The 20376-nt window shown below is 36.6% G+C and overlaps 2 protein-coding genes across 5 annotated transcripts in view; one reads left to right on the top strand and one right to left on the bottom strand.

Annotated features, from left to right (window-relative positions):
• Nucleotides 1-1042: 1042 nt before the first annotated feature.
• Nucleotides 1043-12078, bottom strand: LOC112049660 (transmembrane and ubiquitin-like domain-containing protein 1). Of its 3 annotated transcripts, none has more exons than XM_024087675.2 (9): nucleotides 11768-12078; nucleotides 10481-10662; nucleotides 9617-9691; nucleotides 9093-9227; nucleotides 8612-8776; nucleotides 8240-8459; nucleotides 7355-7532; nucleotides 6377-6510; nucleotides 1043-4854 (listed from the first exon to the last, which is right to left on the bottom strand). In XM_024087675.2, the coding sequence occupies exons 2-9, from the start codon at nucleotides 10653-10655 to the stop codon at nucleotides 4701-4703; spliced, it is 1236 nt and encodes a 411-aa protein (XP_023943443.1). In that variant the 5' UTR covers nucleotides 10656-10662; nucleotides 11768-12078; the 3' UTR covers nucleotides 1043-4700. The 3 variants fall into 3 exon arrangements, with proteins under 3 accessions (XP_023943443.1, XP_023943433.1, XP_023943409.1); XM_024087665.2 differs by having other exon boundaries at nucleotides 6377-6507; nucleotides 9093-9230; nucleotides 11768-12077; XM_024087641.2 differs by having other exon boundaries at nucleotides 9093-9230; nucleotides 11768-12077.
• Nucleotides 12079-12296: 218 nt separating this feature from the next.
• The window catches only part of LOC112049645 (double-strand-break repair protein rad21 homolog), a 29888-nt gene continuing 21808 nt past the window's right edge, over nucleotides 12297-20376 (top strand). For both annotated transcript variants that reach the window (XM_024087625.2, XM_024087633.2), the window contains exons 1-8: nucleotides 12297-12426; nucleotides 12634-12940; nucleotides 14326-14441; nucleotides 15121-15304; nucleotides 15751-15940; nucleotides 16886-16998; nucleotides 17700-17833; nucleotides 18662-18764. In XM_024087625.2, coding sequence (XP_023943393.1) covers nucleotides 12683-12940; nucleotides 14326-14441; nucleotides 15121-15304; nucleotides 15751-15940; nucleotides 16886-16998; nucleotides 17700-17833; nucleotides 18662-18764 — 1098 coding nt within the window. In that variant the 5' untranslated portion in view covers nucleotides 12297-12426; nucleotides 12634-12682. The remainder of the gene's footprint in view (nucleotides 12427-12633; nucleotides 12941-14325; nucleotides 14442-15120; nucleotides 15305-15750; nucleotides 15941-16885; nucleotides 16999-17699; nucleotides 17834-18661; nucleotides 18765-20376) is intronic.

A 20376-nucleotide genomic window follows, 5' to 3' on the forward strand; every position in this document is an offset into this window, starting at 1 on the left:
TTAATTATTAATTATTATTAATTGTACAGCCTTTTTTTACGTGGGGAAATCCTCATGGATACCTTCTCGCCACGGGAAGGCAAGAAGGTTATGTCGGACTTCAACCGACTAAAACCCCACGGTGTTCCGACTCGCCGCCTGATGACAGCCAAATTATTGTACAGCCTGACTTAAAACAAAAAGTGGCGTAGTGGGGGAAAGTTCGCGCAGGTACACTTTATAACAATGGACAAGGCAGACTGATTTGCCAATAGCAGGCGCGCGCGCGCTCTGTATTCCCCGCTTTCCCTTCGTCCCACCAAAGAGACCGACAATTCGACTTCTGCACATTTAAATGGATTGTTCAAGATGTTTGCCGAGAATTATACTTGGCAGAATGACGCTTGTTAAGCTTACGTAGTACGAGATTCGGCTTAAGAAATATACCCTCATTTTGTATTAATTTGGGATATAGAATGATAGAAAATATTCACATTGCAGAGGTTGCCTAATCAAATTGCGGCAGGATAATAATAAAGTACTATTTTGTTTTATTTATTTAATCTCTTTCCTCATTGGTTAATCCAACAAAAAATCGTACACCAGTAAATAGAATATACAAAAAAAAAATTGAAAAAGTAACGGTTATGATGCCTAATCCTAATCGATAATAAATATCATGGGGATATAATATATTTCTTATGCCGCATCTTCGACCATAGTTAATCCTAGAGGCCCAAAAGTACTAGAACCGAGACCCGTTGTATTATTGTATATTAGTTCCCTTTTTGTCCGCAACAGCGAAGTTTTTCATTTTGCTGGTCAGGCCATAAAGTTTGTAGCTAAACATTAACTTCATATTAAAACAACCCCCAAATATGAAATGAAATGTATATAATATAAAGACATAGGTAGATTATTTACATTTGAAATTAAATTATAGCATTGCTATTCATATCAAGAGTGACTATCAAGTGTCAATATTCAATTTCAGTAAGATCGGGTAAATCCGGCAACTGTATAAAGGGTTAAAAATAATCATCATCATGCAATCAAAGACAAGTTCGCCTTCAGTATAATTTTAATTCAGGACCTTAGAAAATTAAATAACAATACATTACAGCAGAAAGAATGTACATAAATGACGAAATATTAAATATTATTATTAAGCTATCCATAGATGTTTATATGATAACTGACAGTGCAAAATAATCACCTTAGAACCTATATAAATATAAAAAAATAATCTATATTATTTACAAATGGATAAGAATGATTGTTACAACTCTGGATATTTCTCCGCCTGTACCTATTAACCCTTATTGATAACGCTGCTGAAAAAGATTTCTATGAAATTACACATCTAGCCAATAATGCTACCCAAAAAGCTACTAATGAAATATATTTTACACAACTTTTCTTTTAAAAAAAATACTATATAGCTTAATTAGATACGAGTAAAGTTTTTTTTTCAGCAGCTTATAATATTTTAATTGTTGGGTTAAGTTAATTGTTTGAGATTAATACATGGACGGTCGGAATTGAATATAATCAAGCATTTGTGCTTTGTAATCATGGTTCTGTGATACATAGATAATTTTAAACATATACATGCATACATACCTTTGATTTAAATTCGTTTATGCAAAAGGTTCTATCGTCAAAAATTGCAATTTAAAATGCACAAATAAGAGTGTTGTTTAGGCGAGTCCATCGATTGGGCTTTTTGTGTGACAAATGGGAAATCTCTACGAATCTCACAACAAAGAAGAGAAGAAAACATACAATACAAATTAGTGAAGTACAGATAAAATTCCCGATTATATTATAAAAAATGTGACGGTAAAAATCTAAAAACAGTGAAATTAACGCTCATTTTGGAGATCGCAAAGTAGTTTTACTCGATTACTCGCTACCAAATGTATTTCTCCCTCGTGCGAATCAGAATTCCTGACATCGCTTATTGTACCTTTCATCCGCGTTCAGATATTTAGTTTTTTCAAAATAACACGCACAAAGTTTGACGTAAAACATTTTGCACAACATTTTGGTAAAGCTTTTACAGTAACATAACAATTATTACAATTTATAACATATACTATACCGATATTTATAAAAACTGCTAGTGCTAATTAAAATTTATTTATTAATCAGATTGATTTATTTATTAAAGTTATCGTTTCAACCATTCGCAAATGTGTTAAGACATATTCAATGAAGTTAGAAGAAAAAAGAGGTAGATAGGTTACATAAACCACATTTGATGTTTAAATCTGGCACACAAAAAATATTTCAGCGGCGTTGTCAACGGCGCGTCGACTGAGCTCAGGTTTGCTAAGTAGCATAGTTTTATCGTGCCACTTGCGGTTCGTATAACCTATCTAAATCTAACTCTTTTTCTTCTGACATCATTGTGTATATATCCCTTGCAAAATGGTAAATCAAGTATTCTTGCATGCTTTAGATAATAACAAATCGTAATGATTAAAAAAAGAAAAATCCAAAACATCGATCCTATTCGTGAGATCATAATTGAAAAAAAAAACTGTCTTTGAATTCCGATATAATAGAAAGATGATGTAAAACTATGGTTATCTATGAAACCGTTTATTGTTGATAGCTTTTATTTACTATACATGCTCAATATTTTTACAGAGTTCACAAAAGGCGGTTAGGTTAATATAATTAATTAAATTAATGGTCAGGTTACACCCTCAGTTTAGTTTATGACAACTTACACATTTGATTGAAACCACTTCAAATCACTATTAGCTAACTGAAAGACCAAGTGGGCGGGGTTCACGTATCCTCATATATGAAGACATACGCTTTTGTGTTTGTATTATAAGAAAATAACTTTAATAACGGTAAACATATCTAACATACGAGCAAATAACTTTGTTCCTTTCAATAGGTTTTGTGAAGATTAGCCGACATTTCGTCGAATAATCTCTTTTGATTTTTCGATCCCTTTGCTTTTGGTCGCCATTTTGTATTTTTCTCGCCCAGAGATATGTTGTGGTTACATCTTCATACTTCATACCTTGTTCATAGTATTGTTCAGATGATGACTGAGTTTTGCGGTTTGTCTTTGTTAGTGCCTCGACCTTTACAAGAATATCGCTCAAACTTTCAAAAAGACCCGAACAATTTATCCCTACACCAATATGAAAAGTTTCACTAATTTCGCAATACCATCACTGTTTATTAATGTCATATCACAAAACTGAGTGTGTAATCTGTTATATGATTTTGGTTACTGTTCGAAATCGACATATACAGAAAGTTCGATCCAGTCAGCACTTCGCACCTGTGTAAGACCAAGCCGTCAACCTGAATGCATATAAGTTCCAATCCTTTTCATAATTGATACTTTTCCATTTACAGTTAATAAACGTTTAAGTCATACCATAATATAGTAAGATTCTTATTCTTTCAAGAACAATAGCGGTCCGGAATGTGAGAATCCGCTGTGTTATAGGCCCGTGCTTCCCAGAGTCCGTTAAGACTTATTTTTTTATTCTTTTAAGTTAGCCCTTGACTAAATCAATCTCAAAGCAATCTCACCTGATGGTAAGTGAAGATGTAATAAGATAAGATGGAAGCGGGCTGACATGTTAGAAGGAGGATACAACGCTAAATCACTTGGTACGTCTTTGCAGGTAGGGTGGTAACTAGCCACATCCGAAGCCTCCCACCAGCCAGACTGGTGGTCAAAAAGACGTCGGTCTCGGGCATAACCATTGACATCTGATACTAATAGTGATCTTAAAAGAATCAAAACATTACCACCCAAATTATAATACCCCTTCTTATACAGTAGTCCTAAAAAATGTGAGGTATTTCGTGATGAGATTAAACCATATTGTCGTCTCTTCGCAACGAAAGAGGGAGATATTTTCCTATACGCTGCTATTGGTCGACAATACGCTTTTTCTCTTTACGAGATATATTGTTGAGGCATGCAAGGCATACAAGATAGAAGAGGCCATTAGCCTCAACGATATTTTATACTATAGATATGTTACGTGCCTACAAAATCACCGCAAAAATGATGATCCGAATTTGATACACACACATACACAATGTTGTGTTAAATTCATTATATATTTATGTGTATATAGTTTTTACACTTCCTGAACACACAATTCGACATTGTAGACAATATTTAGATATTATTTGTTTAAATAACGTTCGTTGTTTAATAAGCTACTAAATGAATTTTAAAAAAAAACTGAAGAGTTTGTTTGTTTGAACGCGCAAATCTCAGGTACTACTGGTCCGATTTGAAAAATTATTTTAATGTTAGATAGCCCATTTATCGCGGAAGGCTATAAGGCTATATATATTATCCCCCTATTACTACAGGAACGGAAACCACGCAGGTGAAACCGCGCGGCGTCTGCTAGTCTCTAGTATAAAATATCGTTAATTAACCCTGTAATGGGCTAACAAAATGACGAAGGTATGTTTCTTATCATTGTCTAACAGATTGGAGCAACACACAAACAGACAAGGGGCCTTACCCATGTCGATTCTCTTTCTACAAACGCTTCGAAAGTTTAAAAATCTGTGGGGATTACATTTTCTGTCGACAAGTCACGTGATCAAGTTGTCGATCGGATCTGTCATTCCCATACATTGTTGGTTTTCGAAGCGTTAGCGTTTGTAGAAAGAGAATCGACGTGCCACATGGCTAAGGCGCAAGACCTCCAGCTAGTTCAGTTGGTGGGCACGGGTGCGGGCGCGGCCGGCCGCCGGTCCGCGTAGAATGTGTCCGAGAGGTAGAGGCCGAAGATGGCCACGCTGTAGAATACCGTCAGCCCGAACAGCGCCACACTAGCGCTCGCCGTGAACATGTTCGAATACTCGCACCTGGAATTAAAATATTTTTAATGATCATCATCATCATCATCATTGAGTCGCAAAGCTGAAGTGGAAGTGGAAGTGGAAGAAGACCTAATAATATCCTAATAATATTAGTAAGGTCAGAGTGGCTAATACTGGCATTTTTTTTTCGACTTGAATTTTTATTGACTGTGCATCACGTTTTCAGTTCAGAAATATTCGGAAATTCGGTTCGGAAACGCATGTGGAATACAGTAAACAGCGAATTTTAGTTGTAAAGAAACCCATAATTTTTAGTATCCAGTTTCTGATATATTGAGTTAGATAAAAATCATAAGGCTTAGAGTCAGAGATACTCCTACCATAGCTCGTTCCATCGCTCGCTGTGTGACTCTGAGTCTTATGATTTTCATGTAACTAAATATATTAGAAAGTGAATACTAAATAAAGATGGGTTTTACAACAAAAATTCGCTGTTTACTGCATTCAACAAATGCGTTTCCGAACTGAATTTCCCGAACATTTCTGAATTGAAACCGTGATGCACAGTCAATAAAAATTCAAGTCGAAAAAAAATGCCGGTATTAGCCACTCTGACCTTACTAATATTATTAGGTATTTACATATATTTACCTATGTAATTGGAGATTTGTATGAAATTTTTAAAATATAAAATTTTTAGTATTTTTTTTCTTAATTTTAGCTACTCAAAGTACTAGCCCAAATTATCTATACAATTTGCCATTTTTATGGCAGTTTATCTCTTTACTCTCTTGTCCGGATTTTTTTATAAATCAAATAACAATTATTATTTTTTATATATGAGGGTTAGATTAAATCGCTTCAAGCATCTATATTGTGCCTCGCGCGTATTAGGTTAATTGACTGAAATCAAATTTAATATAAACAATATTATATTGCATAGTACATGGAATAAGGGTCATTAATATATCGATATTAATTAATAATAGTTAAGGATTTCTTATAAAACTTAATTTAAAAACCATGTATTTTTTTAAATTTTCAAACGTCAAAAATGCTGTCGTCCAGTTTGTGACATCACAATGTTACTTGAACGTCAAACTAACAAATTGTTAACTAATATTGCAAACGCTCCGTTTGTAAGGGATTTTTTATAGTGACGTCATGAAACAGTTGAAATATACACCATCATGGCCGACAAGCGTTTTGGCTCGTACTATCAAAAAACATTTAAAAATTAAAATTTTCATGTAAACGAATTTAAAAAAAAATACATGAAAATTTAAAAAACATATAATTTTTTGTCAATCTAGTAGACCGTCTGAACTAGCCCATTATTATTTTTTTATCTATGAGGTTTAAAGTCAATCGCTTCAAGCATCTATATCGGGCCTCGCGCGTGATTGGTTGTTTAGTTATCTATCATCTGCAGCGGCGATTCATAAATGCAAAAACGCACTGTCTAGCTGAAGACTCCTTACGAACCTGTAAAAAACTTAAAAGCAAAAGTCTTGTGCACGCCACTGATCATCAGATTGTGGTGCTATCTATCAGTTGAGGAGCTCACCTGAAGAACCACACGATGGTGAGCGCGACGGAGACCAGCGTCATGAGGATGTTCTCCAAGTCCCACGCGCGCTCCGGCGCGGCCGCCTCCGTCACTATCTCGTGCGTCGCGCGCAGTTGCTCGTTTGGTTGCTGCTGGAACACATAAAGCAGTTTTTTTAAGCAAAGAAACAATCTTTCATCTAGAGAATAGAGTTTCCCAAACTTTTTTGTGTCGTAGACCCCTTGCCATGTTTTTCCGTGTTGGGTAGACCCCTACTAATTTGGTATTGATTTTCTGTATCCTACAACTTACACAATTTTATAAACTTATATAATACATTTTTTACTTCAAGTTACTTTTAAATTTTTGATATTTTAAGATAATAAGATGTAAAACTATCAGTGTATGTGTTATGATCCACTATCGTGGAAACCATTTTCATTTAATGGACCCCCAATTTTATTTCGCCGACATAGACTCCTTGCAGTTTATCATAGACCCCTAGGGGTCGATATTGACCACTTTAGGAATCACTGATCTAGAATAATCCGTAATCCTACTTCCTAATAATATTATAAAGGCGAAAGTTTGTGTGTAAGTGTGTAAGTATGTTTGTTCCTCTTTTACGCTGCGGCTACTGAAGCGATTTGGCTGAAATTTGGAATGGAAATAGATTTTACTCTGGATTAACACATAGGCTTTTCATCCCGGAAAAATTCATGGTTCCCGCGGGATTTGTGAAAAATTGAATTCCACGCGGACGAAGTCGCGGGCGTCCGCTAGTTTATCATAATTTGTTAAGCCGTAAGATACACAGTAACAGTAGGTACGGACGAATCCGTACTGTTACCGAGGTAACATGAAGGTTTTTCATCAGACCATCTCCAACTCTCGGTAAGGTTAGTATACAGATACTGGTTAATGATGATGATGAAGTTTGGTTGGTTGTTGTTGTAGTTGTTGACAATGATGGTGCTGAGTGTGCTTGGCACTGACCTGCGCGGCGGCAGGGCGGGAGCGGGCGCGCGGTCGCGAGGGGTGCACCAGGCAGTGCACCACGGCGCGGTGGTGCAGCCCGCACGCGCCCAGCGTGGCCGCCTCGTCGACCAGCACGCGGCCGCGGAAGATGAGCCGCACGCGCCGCTCCGCGCCCAGCTCCGCCGAGAAGTGGCGTCTAATAACACGAAATACAGTATGCTAAAAAAGTATCGAGCACTGACCATTTAGACACACCTGCGCAACGGTTGAACACGCGTAATGTTTTTAAAATTATTGCTCCTGACATACCGCGCATATGCGGCGCATTAGGCTGCCCGTCCACCAGATCGGAGCGTGGGAGTGTAGCGGAGAAGCGGACTAAGAGTAAAGCCTAGTACACATGTGGTGTGCGGCGCCGTGGCAGAAAGTGTGCCTGCGGCGCGGCGATGGAACGCACCGTGTGATATTTATCATTGATATTTATATGCAGGTCGCCGCAGCGACACCGCTCCGGCGCCGCACCGCTGCCGCACCGCACCCTGCGGCTTCTCCCTATTGCGGAGTGGAGTTACGTACTGTGTCTGTCCACCGAAGCAGAGTTGCAGACGTATGTTAAATAAATAAATGTTGAATTAAATTTATTTAATCCCGCTCCGGCAAAAGTCCTATTTCGCCTCGACCGTTCTGCGCGTCATACCGACCGATAATTCCGTCGCGTTAGTTTCCGCGCCGAAACTTTCTCCAGAAGGCAAATGACCCTCAACCGTCTAAGTATAAAGTTTTTTTAAGTCTTAGTCTACAAGCAGTGCAAATTTGTAGCAAGACTGCAAGACCAAAATGACATCCAAGGAGTAATGTAATTTTAATAAATAATAAATAATAATAAGGGTGCAGAATACATACCTCTTAAAATCTTTCAGAAGTTCATCGAGACTACCCTCAACTTCTTTGAGAGTATCATTTAAGTATTTGAGTTTGATCACAATCTTCCTCTCGTCCCTGTGGATGGAGTCATCGTTAGAGCTACTTCCCTCTGGATTGTTCACTTCAGAAGCATCTTGTTCAGTCGAAGTACTGTCTTGTATGTTGTTTGGTTTTGCAGAACTTGGTTTACTATTCGATTCTGGAAAGATTAAAATTTATATTTAAACTGGAAAAAGCCTGCATCTGCGTTAAATACAGTACTGAATAAAGTACGAGTAATACAGAGACTGTATTACTCGTACTTTATTATTACTCGTACTCAAAAGTGAGTCAAGTATGGGCAATACTCACCACCAGATCTAGTGAAAAAGTCACAACCAGTTGTGACGTCAGCTTCCATAGCACTGACGATACTATCCATTTCTCTTATCTGTGCATTGCTGGCTGGCTCCTGCTCTTCAGTACTTTCAGTTTCATCATTAGAAGTTTCTGTTACACTTTGATTATTTTGTGGCGCTGCAAAATAATATTGAGAATTAAAAAAAACACATATATTTGACTCCGTGGCGCAGTGGTATGCGCGTGAATTTACAAGATCGAACCCAGGAATCCCCGGCTTTACAAATCCCGCGGGAACCATGGATTTTTCCCGGATGAAAAGTAGCCTTAGTGTTAATCCAGAGAAAACCTATTTCCATTCCAAATCGCTTAAGTAGCCGCACATAAAGGAGGAACAAACATACTTACACATTTACACACACAAACTTTCGCCTTTATAATTTAAGTAAGTTAAAAATAATAAAGATAGTCTATAATATAATATTGAACTTACAGTCGATCCTCCGATAGAAGTGCAATCGATTGTTGTCCAACATTGCCATGTCAGCATCCACGATGCTATCCATCTCCTGAAGCGGTATCACCCTGTTCTCTCTTCTGCTCTCGCTTTCAGATATGGTATTGTTTGCTGCTGTAAAATTCGGATGCCATCAAAAACAACACTTGTAAAATAGAGCAATTCTCGCAATATTTTACAACTCAGTTGTTGTAAAGTAAAAAGTTGTGAGATCCATGTAATGTCATGACTCATTGTCTCGTGTGCGCGGAACAAGTAAAGAGAGGCACAGTCAGCCTATGCGGCCTAATGGGCTTGTGACGCATTTATCTCTCTTCTATTCCTTCAACTGTATCTTTTCTACTCCTACCGCTGTATGTTTTTTTATATTATGACGTAAAAATCGTCCATCTTTACAACCAATTTACAGTAGTTTTAAGTGTCATTTAGTTTTTGGTCTATTGTCATACTTACAAGTTCTTAGTAAGGACAGTGAGAGAATATATTTTTATTAATCATACCTATCGGTTCTGGCGATGGTGATGATGCTTGTTGTGATGATGATGACACAGCTCGAGAATTGATTATATTAGGTCCTGAAAATATTTAAATGATTTTTTAAAATTAAAATTTAATTTTTTTCTACGGTTAGTTTGTTATTTATATTTAAACTCTCTTAACATGAATAAACAAAACTATGAATAATGAAACAAGAATGAAAACAAAAGCAGGACAAGAAAAACAAAATTGTATTAAGAAAAATGCCAGTTTTTATAACCGTATATAAGTGAAAACTTAAATACGGCTATAAGCATGTTGGTAATGCAAACACTTAAGATTTTAAATATCTAAGACGCACAGCATTACGCATGAGCATGTTAGTGATCAGGCACTGATCCAGCAATTTTGCTGCTCTGGGCAAAGATAAATTTTGCCGCCTTCTACATACGTCAAAAATACTTTTTATTATATTATATTTATCTGGCAGATACATGTGACTTTGTACACAAGAAATACGGTGTAAACTATCATTGTATACAACCATTTTTCAAAGTGAAAAGTTTTTAAATACTTCCAATAATTATCATCATAATTGAACCACTCCCTGATGAATCACTAAAAGTATTTGTGAAAACTGCATGTTAATTCAAATTTTCATTACCACACAACAAATAACTTTGTATAACACATAAAGTCCTTTTCATGAAAGAAGTCTCTCAGACATCTGGTGCCATGTCTCAATGGTGCTCATTGTTATTTGGTAATGGCGGTATTATTGTCATTTGTGTAAGGGACTATCAATTATAGTTCAGGTTTTAGCCGCAGGATTGCAGGGTTCTTTAATGAAAAGGAGTCTATTTGGTATCAGTGTCATTTGTACTTACTTGTAACTATACTGACTGTGACAGGGTGGTGTGAGCGGGACCTCATGACAAGTACTGTTTGGTATCTGTCAGGTCTGGCATTGGTGGACCACCAAGCCAATGATGCTACCACCACCACAAGCAATACTACCAAAAATTGCACCACTTCATCCCCTACACCTTCTATTAGTGTCATTTTGAATCTAAAACCAAAATATTTTAAAATTAAAATATTTTAAAATATTTTTACAGTACAACTTCATTATACACACTTCTTTTCATAATTTTCATTAAAACCCATATTCGGCTCACTGCTAAGCTCAAGTCTCCTCTCAGAATAAGAGGGGTTAGGGCAATAGTCCACCACGCTGGCCCAATGCGGATTGGCAGACTTCACACATGCAGAGATTTAAGAAAATTCTTTGGTATGCAGGTTTCCTCACAATGTTTTTCCTTCACCATTTGAGACATGTGATATTTAATTTCTTAACATGCACACAACTCAAAGTTGGAGGTGCATGCCCCAGATCGGATTCCAACCCACACCCTCCGGAATCTGAAGCAGAGTTCATATCCACTGGGCTATCACGGCTCTACACTTCTTTTACTTGTGGCTAAATAAATTTGGAAATCATACTGTTATTCTCTTTAACAGAGAAACTGACAGACAGATCTAAATTGTTTTTGTTACACTTTTTTCCACTGTATTTGTTGGTTAAGGGTTAGAAATTTGAAAGGTCCAAGGTTCAATCACTAATAGCTTTAGCTTGTAGCACACGCTTCTTATTATCTTAGAGCAGAAGGCTATCCAGCATAAGAATACTTAGGTGATTTGCACTTGTTACATTATGTTGTATTACTTTAAACTAAGAGGTAAATAGATAAAGCCAAAGCATGCCACCAGGCCAGCAAAGAATGAATTGTCATTTTTTTTTGTACAGAACCAAATAAAATTCCAACACAAGACCTCTCAGTACCTAATAAATCAATGTGAACTTTGGCAGAACTTGTTAAAATATTTTATAATTATACAAATATTCAACATATTTTGTCATTTGAGGACTTTTCAAGGACTTTTTTAAGATACACAAATATTGTGGAAAGTTGAGGCTGTGCTCCAACATAGAACAAACACAAAAAAAATATTTAATTTTACTATTATTTACAAAGTAAATGGAATATTACTGGAATCCACAGATAACAAATGGTACTTGTTCAGTATAAATAATTTTATGCATTCGATAGCGCTCAAGGTCACGTACATGCCAACCAAAATACAGTAAAATGATTAAACACAAACGCACTTACCTTACTCAGTTGCAAATAATGTGTAGTTTAAATTTAAAACAGCTGTTTAGAATGCCATCAGTTCAGAATCAATAGCAAGAGAGGACATCTCTAAGCCAGCTGAAAATACAATTACGTCGACCGTCTGAAAACCATTATAATTTCCGATATTTGAAAGGTGCGACTTCTATTTGCAAGAAGATAAACATTTACACTGTCGCGGTAACTTTTTGTGCGATTAAATTACACCAAAACCAATAATTGTTGCAATTACTAATTAATTACATTAAAAATTCACAAAATTACTTCAAAATCTGACAATTTGACAAATCAAATTGACTTGACAATTGCACGCCACAGATAACGTAACTGTCACAGGCACAGGGTAATTTTTCCTATTCTTCTCATTACACCAAGAAATTAAATAAAAACATTTACAATGATCCATTTTTTATATCTATGTACATTAATAATTAGTCATGTAACAAGTCTATAAAATCTTCAAGTATATTTTTTTAGGTTCTTTGCTTTATAGTATTCGAATTCTGAACGAATGTGACGGTTCATCATTGATTCATGAACTGTCGGTCTCTATCCGCCATCTTGAAAGCATAATTGTTGTCATGTTTACGTTGTACTTATGTGAATGCTATAGAAATTGTTATTTCTAATAAAAATAGGTGCTTACGCGTTATTACATAAATAAAAACTAAAATCTAATGCCTAAGCAATGTTCTAATATAAAAATTTATGCTGTGATCATGTTCTATTCGCAAATTATTTCGAAAGTAGAATAGGCGCCAAATTAGTCTTGAAAGCATTAGGTTTTGTTAATTTCTTTCAATGTGTAATTTGTTTTTGTGTTCATTTGTTCATTCTTTTCACAGAAATAATTTGATGTAACTAATAAAGTAACGGGTAAAGTGAACTGCCACGATGTTTTACGCGCACTTTGTGCTGGCCAAAAAGGGCCCATTGGCCAAAATTTGGCTGGCAGCTCATTGGGACAAGAAGTTGACCAAGGCGCACGTATTTGAAACCAACATTGAGAAATCAGTTGACGGAATCCTAAAGCCAAAAGTGAAGATGGCCTTGCGTACTTCAGGCCATCTATTGCTGGGAGTAGTCAGAATCTATTCTAGGAAAGCCAAGTATCTGCTGCAAGATTGTAATGAGGCTTTCGTTAAGATCAAGGTAAGACTAAATTTTCTGTGAACTAATTACATTTTGTAATGAAAGAGCATCTGTATCATGATAAACTTTTAAATTGGTAGGTCAACAGTCAAGCATATTGTGACAGAGTCCAATCAAGTAGTGCTGCGATTATTTCTCCCGCCAAACAGCATTGCTGAGTTCCACTCTTTAGCATGGTTGCTGGCTAATTACAGGCACATGATTCTTAACAATTAATGTTTATGTACAGAGGACTATTGTAGGATGTGTTCTTGTATGCCTTGTGAAGTGTTATTCTGTTTAGGCTATGGTTTTTTATTATTTACACAAAAGGCCTTATTCCATTATTTGGGCCCTCTGTTTGGGCTATTGTTACTATAAAAAGATAAAAAAAAAATGCCAACATAAGATGCAAATGGTTTATATACTTGTATTGAAGTACAATTTAGACTCCGAGCAGATCCTCTGACTTATGACTGATGGAGGGTTAAGGATGTCCTTGACAGTTAACTAACACTCCCCTTCTCCACTTGTGTTGTTCTACCTGTCGAGCCAAATTTGGTAAGATCCTACTAGAGCAGCTTTGGATACCCTTTCTGATATATTCCTTTGAATTCAGTCTTTTACGAAGATGTTTAAAAGGCACTGCTTCAGCAATTGTGGTTTTTCTTTGGTATTCTCATAATATTGTATGAAAGTCCTTCATTTTTTACACTACAAACTTGCAATTTGGCAGAGAGGTGGCTTATAGACATCCATTTCAAACCAGGGCCAGATTAAGGAGGTTTAACAGCTCTCACAAGTTTGAAAGTCCTACCATATTTTATGCTATAAACTTAAAATTTGGCAAGAATCACAAGGTCTTGGTGTCAAAACCTGGGTTGAGTGATGAGAAACTGAGTTTTTCTTTCTTATAAGAAATTTTCAATAAGAGTATCCCACTCAGAGTTGGGAAGTGGTTGTGATACACCCCTATGCCTTGGTTTGGACATTAAGGTAACACAAGACACATGATCTAAAATTATCACCCTAATCCTCCCAACGTGCATTGGAACAGACAGAACAGGACTGGCCCTTTAACACATTCGCTGTGGTATGAGCTCAATGGACCTCGTACCGGACCACATAAAGTTCTAGTATGAGGTCAAAAAGCCCCGTATGGCACCAGAGGAAAGTATAGGAAAATAAGTGCCGCAGCAAACTTGTTAATGAGTTCTCCTTCTTTCCTGGGCCTTTTCTACACTTGGCCACTAAACGTTGGCCTTTGTACATTGGTCCATTTGTTGCTAGTCCCCAATAGAGTCACTCAAGCCAACTGAGCTTGTTCATATTGAGTTTAGATAAGCTGAGAATCATGAATAAATTAGCTAACTACATCTACATAACATCTGGTGTATTAATTTCAGATGGCCTTCAGGCCTGGTATGGTGGACTTGCCTGAAGAGCATCGGGAGGCAGCCATGAATGCTATCACTTTGCCTGAAGTGTTCCATGACTTTGACACTGCTATGCCAGAGTTAAAGTAAGATATCAACCATTAAAAATATGTACAAACTATGTGAGATTCACAAAATTTAGCAAGTTTTTATATACCAAAAGTAATACTGAAAGCAGAAACATACAATGTGTATATCATTTAATCTATCAAATGTAATAGGGATTAGAATTACAGGTTTTTAGTGTTACCATTACCATTATTTATAGTTAATACAGTTTGTGTGCTGTAGCATGGTGCGGGTGACAGTTGCCTGTATGATGTTCATAATATGTACTATTATTGTGAATTGCAACTTTCAAGAGTGAAGCTAACTGTCACACGCACCATGCTACAGCGCACGAGTTGTAGTAGCAGATGCCTGTGACTTTGTCTGTGGGAAATTCAGTTTTCAAAAATCCTATGAATGTCATGGATTCTTCTGGGATAAAAGTAGTCTATATGCTGCTCAATAACCTCCACTATCTTCCAGTGAAAGAATTTAATAACTAATAAGACTGGAAATTTAAAAACATTTGTTTGTGTTTTAGTATTGTTTAAATAACTATAAGAACTTGCAAAAATACTGTTATTTTGAAATCAGAGACACAAATAACAGAAATCACAGAGTCATTTGAAATTTATTGATTTAGTTCTGTTAAATTAGCAAAATTCTTTATAGTTAGCAACTACAATACCAGGATAATAACCTGACATTTTGTTATAGTGAGGTGGACATAGAAGCTCAGTTTTCTCTAAACCAGTCTAGAGCTGAGGAGATTACAATGCGTGAAGACTATGGCTCATTAAATCTTGTGACACATGATGATGGGTTTGGTGACATGGGGTTTGATGCTGACAACCCTGATATTATGCGAGAAGCCATTGGGAATGAAGGGGGGTTAGAACAGGTAATCTATGGTGACATCAATTTATGTATTTTACTATTATCATGTAGAAGTAAATGTTATTGTTTCATTGGATGAACATTGGATTGTTTTTTGAGACCAATTGTCAAGAAATAATTGTTATATTTCCTTCATTACTGTATTTACAAGCTTGTCAAAAGTAGCTTAAAACATTGACTCATTTGACTGCCTCTGTGGTGCAGTGGTGTATGCGGTGGATTTACAAGATGGTTTGATCCCCATCTAGATTCAGATTCCGATTCAGGTTTTCTTAATTGGTCCAGGTCTGGCTGGTGGGAGGCTTTGGCCGTGGCTACTTACCATCTTAGTTTATCTGGTGAGATTGTAGCCCAGGGGTAACTTGTAGAGAATGAAAAAAAAAGAAGTCCGAAATTCAAATTTTTTAAACAATCAGATTTTTAAGTTTATTGAATGCTTATCATTTCTAGAGTAACCTGCTATTTGCTGATGGATCCTCCTTGGAGCTAGCTGGTAAAGAGTCAGGAGTGCCCAGCACAAGTGGTGCAGGGGTGCCAACGATGGCAACACCAGCTCATGAGCCCCGCATGGAGACTGCGCCCCATGGGCCCATGGATGATGGCTTTGGGGGTACCATAGGTGATGTTGGGGATTTTGGACGTAAGTTTTACTTTTTTTTCTTGTATTATATGCCTGTATTAGAACAACACTTTGCTGGTTGCACAAAGGATAATGTTTTACTGTGTGCTATTTTGTACCCATCTAGAGAAGTAAAAAATGTAAGGATCTAGAGAATTAACTTTTAAAAGATCTTTACCCATTCCAATTAAATAATGAAAATGTACACTAATTTTATTGTGGACAAATTTGTGGGTCCACTATATATATTGTATCCCTCATTACTAAAGTTTGTGTAGACACAGTACAGTTCGTTTCACTCTTGAAAGTTTGCTGGTGTAGATTGGTGTAGATTTGATTTGAGATTTTTGATGTCTCCTTTTCAATGATTACGTGTTTTCCAGATAGCAAGGGTACGGTGACAGTTCGTTTCACTATTGAAAGTTTGCCGGTGTAGATTTATTAGTATTGGTGTAGATTTGATCTTTGATGTCTCATGCAAATAGTACGTAATATGAACGTCATAAGGCAACTGTCACAGTACCCATGCTATCTGGAAAACACTATAGTTTGAATAGCTCCTCTCCTTTTCTGCTGACAATGTGACTGTAGTACACGAGGATACTTTAAATTCGACGTGTCCCAAGTGGGTAGTGAACCTGCTTTCTGCATCCAGGGCCGTGGGTTTGATTCCCATAACTAGAAAATATTTGTGTGATGAGCATGAGTGTTTTCCAGTGTCTGTGTGTATTTATACATTATATAAGTATTTATATGTAGTATATAATTGTATATTAATATTATAATATCAACTATCTTAGCACCCATAACACAAGCTACTCTGTATGCTTACTTTGGGGCTAGATAGTGATGTTGTTTAAGTATATTTATTTATTTATTTATTATTTAAATAGTAATAGTAGATATTCTTTTCGAATATTACATCCACAAATGGTGATTTACAACAAGACATTGGACATGTTTTAGATGCGGGCGGTCTATTCGAAGGGGACTTGTTCGGTGATGTGACGGCGGGTAGTTCGGCCGGTGGCGCCGCGGCGGGAATGGCCGGCGCTTCCGAGCAACCACAGTCTTTGCAGGTCTGTTTTTGGAGTTTACTCCTTAAGAATCGATTTTTCATATATAGCCCCTGGTATGAAAAAAAAGGAGTCGGTGATAGCCCAGTGGATATGACCTCTTCCTCCGATTTCGGAGGGTGTGGGCTCGAATCCGGTCTGGGGCATGCACCTCCAACTTTTCAGTTGTGTGCATTTTAAGAAATTAAATATCACGTGTATAAAACGGTGAAGGAAAACATCGTGAGGAAACCATACTAGAGAATTTTCCTTATTTTCTAGTACCCTAGCGGATATAAAAGAAAATATATTTTTTAACTATTTGTGATTATACAAATCTACGAATTTACTTTAATTCTTTCGAAATAATATTCATTCTCTCTCAAGAAATGCAACACTAATATGGGTAATACTGACGGATTGATGACGTTTTCAATGCAGTAGTCGATTTGACATTTGCTGTCAATTGTCATGTCATAGTTGCTCTATGGGCGCCATCTTGATATAACTCAAAAATTTGGGTTTTAATTTTATTTATTTCTTTTTATTTAGTTAGATTTATTCACTTATTGAGATTTTAATCCTTGAATCCTTGTATTTTTTAAATTTTAATGATACAGGGTACAAGAGAGGACCTGAAATGGACCACCTCTTTTCAGAAAAATCGATCAGTAGCCTTTATAATATAAGTGTGATGTTTCACATCTTTCCTCACTGTTCAACAGGCCGAGATCGAAGCGGCGGGTGGGAGCGGGCAGGCGGAGGCAGGCGCGGTGGACGATAACGCGGACTCGGATGACGACATGCCGCACTACGACGCGCCGCCCTCCCCCGGCTCACCCCCCTCACCGGGACACAGGTATGTATAATATAATAATAATAGTAATAGGGTAGTTGACACATTTTTTTAAATGGTCATAAATTGATCATTATGGTTCAAATTGATTTGTAAATATTTTTTGACATTACGAGCCAAAACGCTGTCGGCCATGATGGTCTACATTTTAACTGTTTCATGACTTCACTAACAAATTCCTTACAAAAAATATTTAGCGTTTGACAAAAATATTAGTTAACAATTAGTTTGACGTTCAGTACATCAAGTAACAATGTGACGTCATAAAATGGACGACAGCGTTTTTGACTGTTAAATTAAGTTTTATATGAAATTTATTAATTGATATAGATATATTTCGGACCCTTATTTATATTAATTTCGTATAGTACATGTATACTATACGAAATTAATATTGTTTATATTAAATTCGGTAAATTATGTTGTTTATATAAAGTAACGAGCCTCCAATTCCGGAGGGTGTGGGTTCGAATCCGGCTAGGGCATGCACTTCCAACTTTTCAATTGTCTGCATTATATGAAATTAAATATCACGTGTCTCAAAACAGTGAACGAAAAACATCGTGAGGAAACTTGAATATAAGAGAATTTTCCTAATTCCCTGTGTGTGTGAAGTCTGCCAATCCGCATTGGGCCAGCGTGGTGGCCTAACCCCTCATTCTGAGATAAAGATTCGAGCTTAGCAGTGATTCGTGCTTAGCAGTGTTTCGAGCTTAGCAAATAGGGGTTGATAATGATATTCGATAAGAATCAACTCCTCTGTTAGTATTGGTTGACAGTTGGGTTGGTTGACAGTTGACTTGGTTGACAGTTGAGTTGGTTGTATGACAGTTGGGGCGGATCGCCGGTGCGCGAGCCGGAGACGCCGCGCGCGGACGACGCGGGGCTCATGCCGCCGCCGGCCGCGCCGCGCCCCCCCTCCACCATGCCCATGGTGAGTTCCACTTATTCTATTAGTGCAGAGGTTCCCAAACTTTTTTTTTCTCATAGACCCATCGATCTCTTATTAAAAAGTGGATGCACAATTGGCGACCAAAAGACGTCCCGACTTAATGAGTGCCAAGCACAACTTCTTGGCACTCAATTCAAGTAGTCGCATTTGCAAATTCAACCTTAAACTCAATCCTTAAGATTGAATTTGCTCTGAATTCGGAATTTTATTGAATATTGGACTGTACTTTAGCCATAATTCTAAAACTGTCAAAGCAAAATTGGCCAGTTTTTAAGTCAAATTTTCTACATGACTGTGCGTCATTTTATTATAAGAGGTCAATGCATAGACCACTAATTTAACTGGTTCTGGTGGACCCCCTGATAAATTTATTAAAAACTCTACAAAAAATGTGATTAGATTAACCTATGGAAATTTTCGTTGCAGCTGAATCAACAGCTACCACAAAATTACAGTTTAAAAATAAATTGATTACTTAATTAAATAATTGATTGTGCTGTGAGTGGATGACAAAAAAGTAAAATTGTCCAGGCAAAAAGTTATTTCTGCCAAATATTTTGTATACAAAATATACAAAATATTTGTATATGCCACCGGAAAGTAACAAGATCCGTAAGTTTATCAATTTACTAGTAAGTTTATAAACTTTCGTAGGATTCTAAACGGGAGATAAATTATATTATTTTACGTCCACATTTTCGTAAATTGATAAAGTTACTGAACTCACTCGTAAAATAATAAGTAAGTAATAACCAAACGCTACGCGCGATCTGATTGGTTGACTGTCACGTGTTACTTCTCCTTGCTCGCGGCCGCCATTGTTCGCCACGGAATTTAAACAAACCAGTTTGCTCGTGCGTTATTATTAGTTTTAAATGTTGAACTGTGTTGCAACTGTGAAAAATAGCTTTATTTTGCATGCTTTATATAGCAGTACCCACAATGAGTGACCTACAAACTGCGGATACCCAAAATTAAGGAGATAGTGTGGTAAATGCTAGAACATTTGTAAAATTTACCACAGAGCTACAAATGTTTAATAGTGGGCATAACCAAAATAGTAAGAAATCAGAATGGACAGAGGAAAAAATTAAAAATGTTATTAAAAGGATAGAAAATTATAATAAAGCTAAAGTTTTGGGAAGTCGGCCCACAGACAAAGAATACTATCACGCCAAAAAGTATGATTTAATATTTTGATAATAAAGCCTTACGTATTAGATACACAATTTCTGTCGTTTTATTTAAATAGAGTAAAGTAGTGTTCATTAGTATGTTTTGTAAGAGTATTCCTGTATTTTAGCTAGTTACTGTTAAATAGCTTATTAAAACTGATAATATCAAACTCAACTCACTACATCCGTGCCAGAGAGGAACCAGACATTGTTGCTTCCAATTTATAGTTTGTCAAGTCTGATTGTACCAAAGTCTATGGACACAAGCATTGCCACTATGAACATTGACCAATCAGAGAGCAGTGTGTTATTTTACGTATTTCAAAGATGCGTATATTTAAAAGAGTTTATGTGATTGGTCGAACCATATAAAATCTTACGAATAGATATTCGTTAGTTTATAAATTTACCGTGTGACG

The sequence above is a fragment of the Bicyclus anynana genome, chromosome 10 (assembly GCF_947172395.1).
Source record: "Bicyclus anynana chromosome 10, ilBicAnyn1.1, whole genome shotgun sequence".
Lineage (NCBI taxonomy): Eukaryota > Metazoa > Arthropoda > Insecta > Lepidoptera > Nymphalidae > Bicyclus > Bicyclus anynana.

Bases quoted from the DNA above. Each gene is read 5' to 3' on its own strand.
- LOC112049660 (XM_024087641.2), bottom strand. From the start codon at position 10,655: ATGACACTAATAGAAGGTGTAGGGGATGAAGTGGTGCAATTTTTGGTA. The intron at 9,692-10,480 runs GTAAGTACAAAT...AAATATTTTCAG, and splicing joins CACAGTCAGTATAGTTACAA to GACCTAATATAATCAATTCT. The intron at 4,855-6,376 runs GTGAGCTCCTCA...TTTTAATTCCAG, and splicing joins ACCATCGTGTGGTTCTTCAG to GTGCGAGTATTCGAACATGT.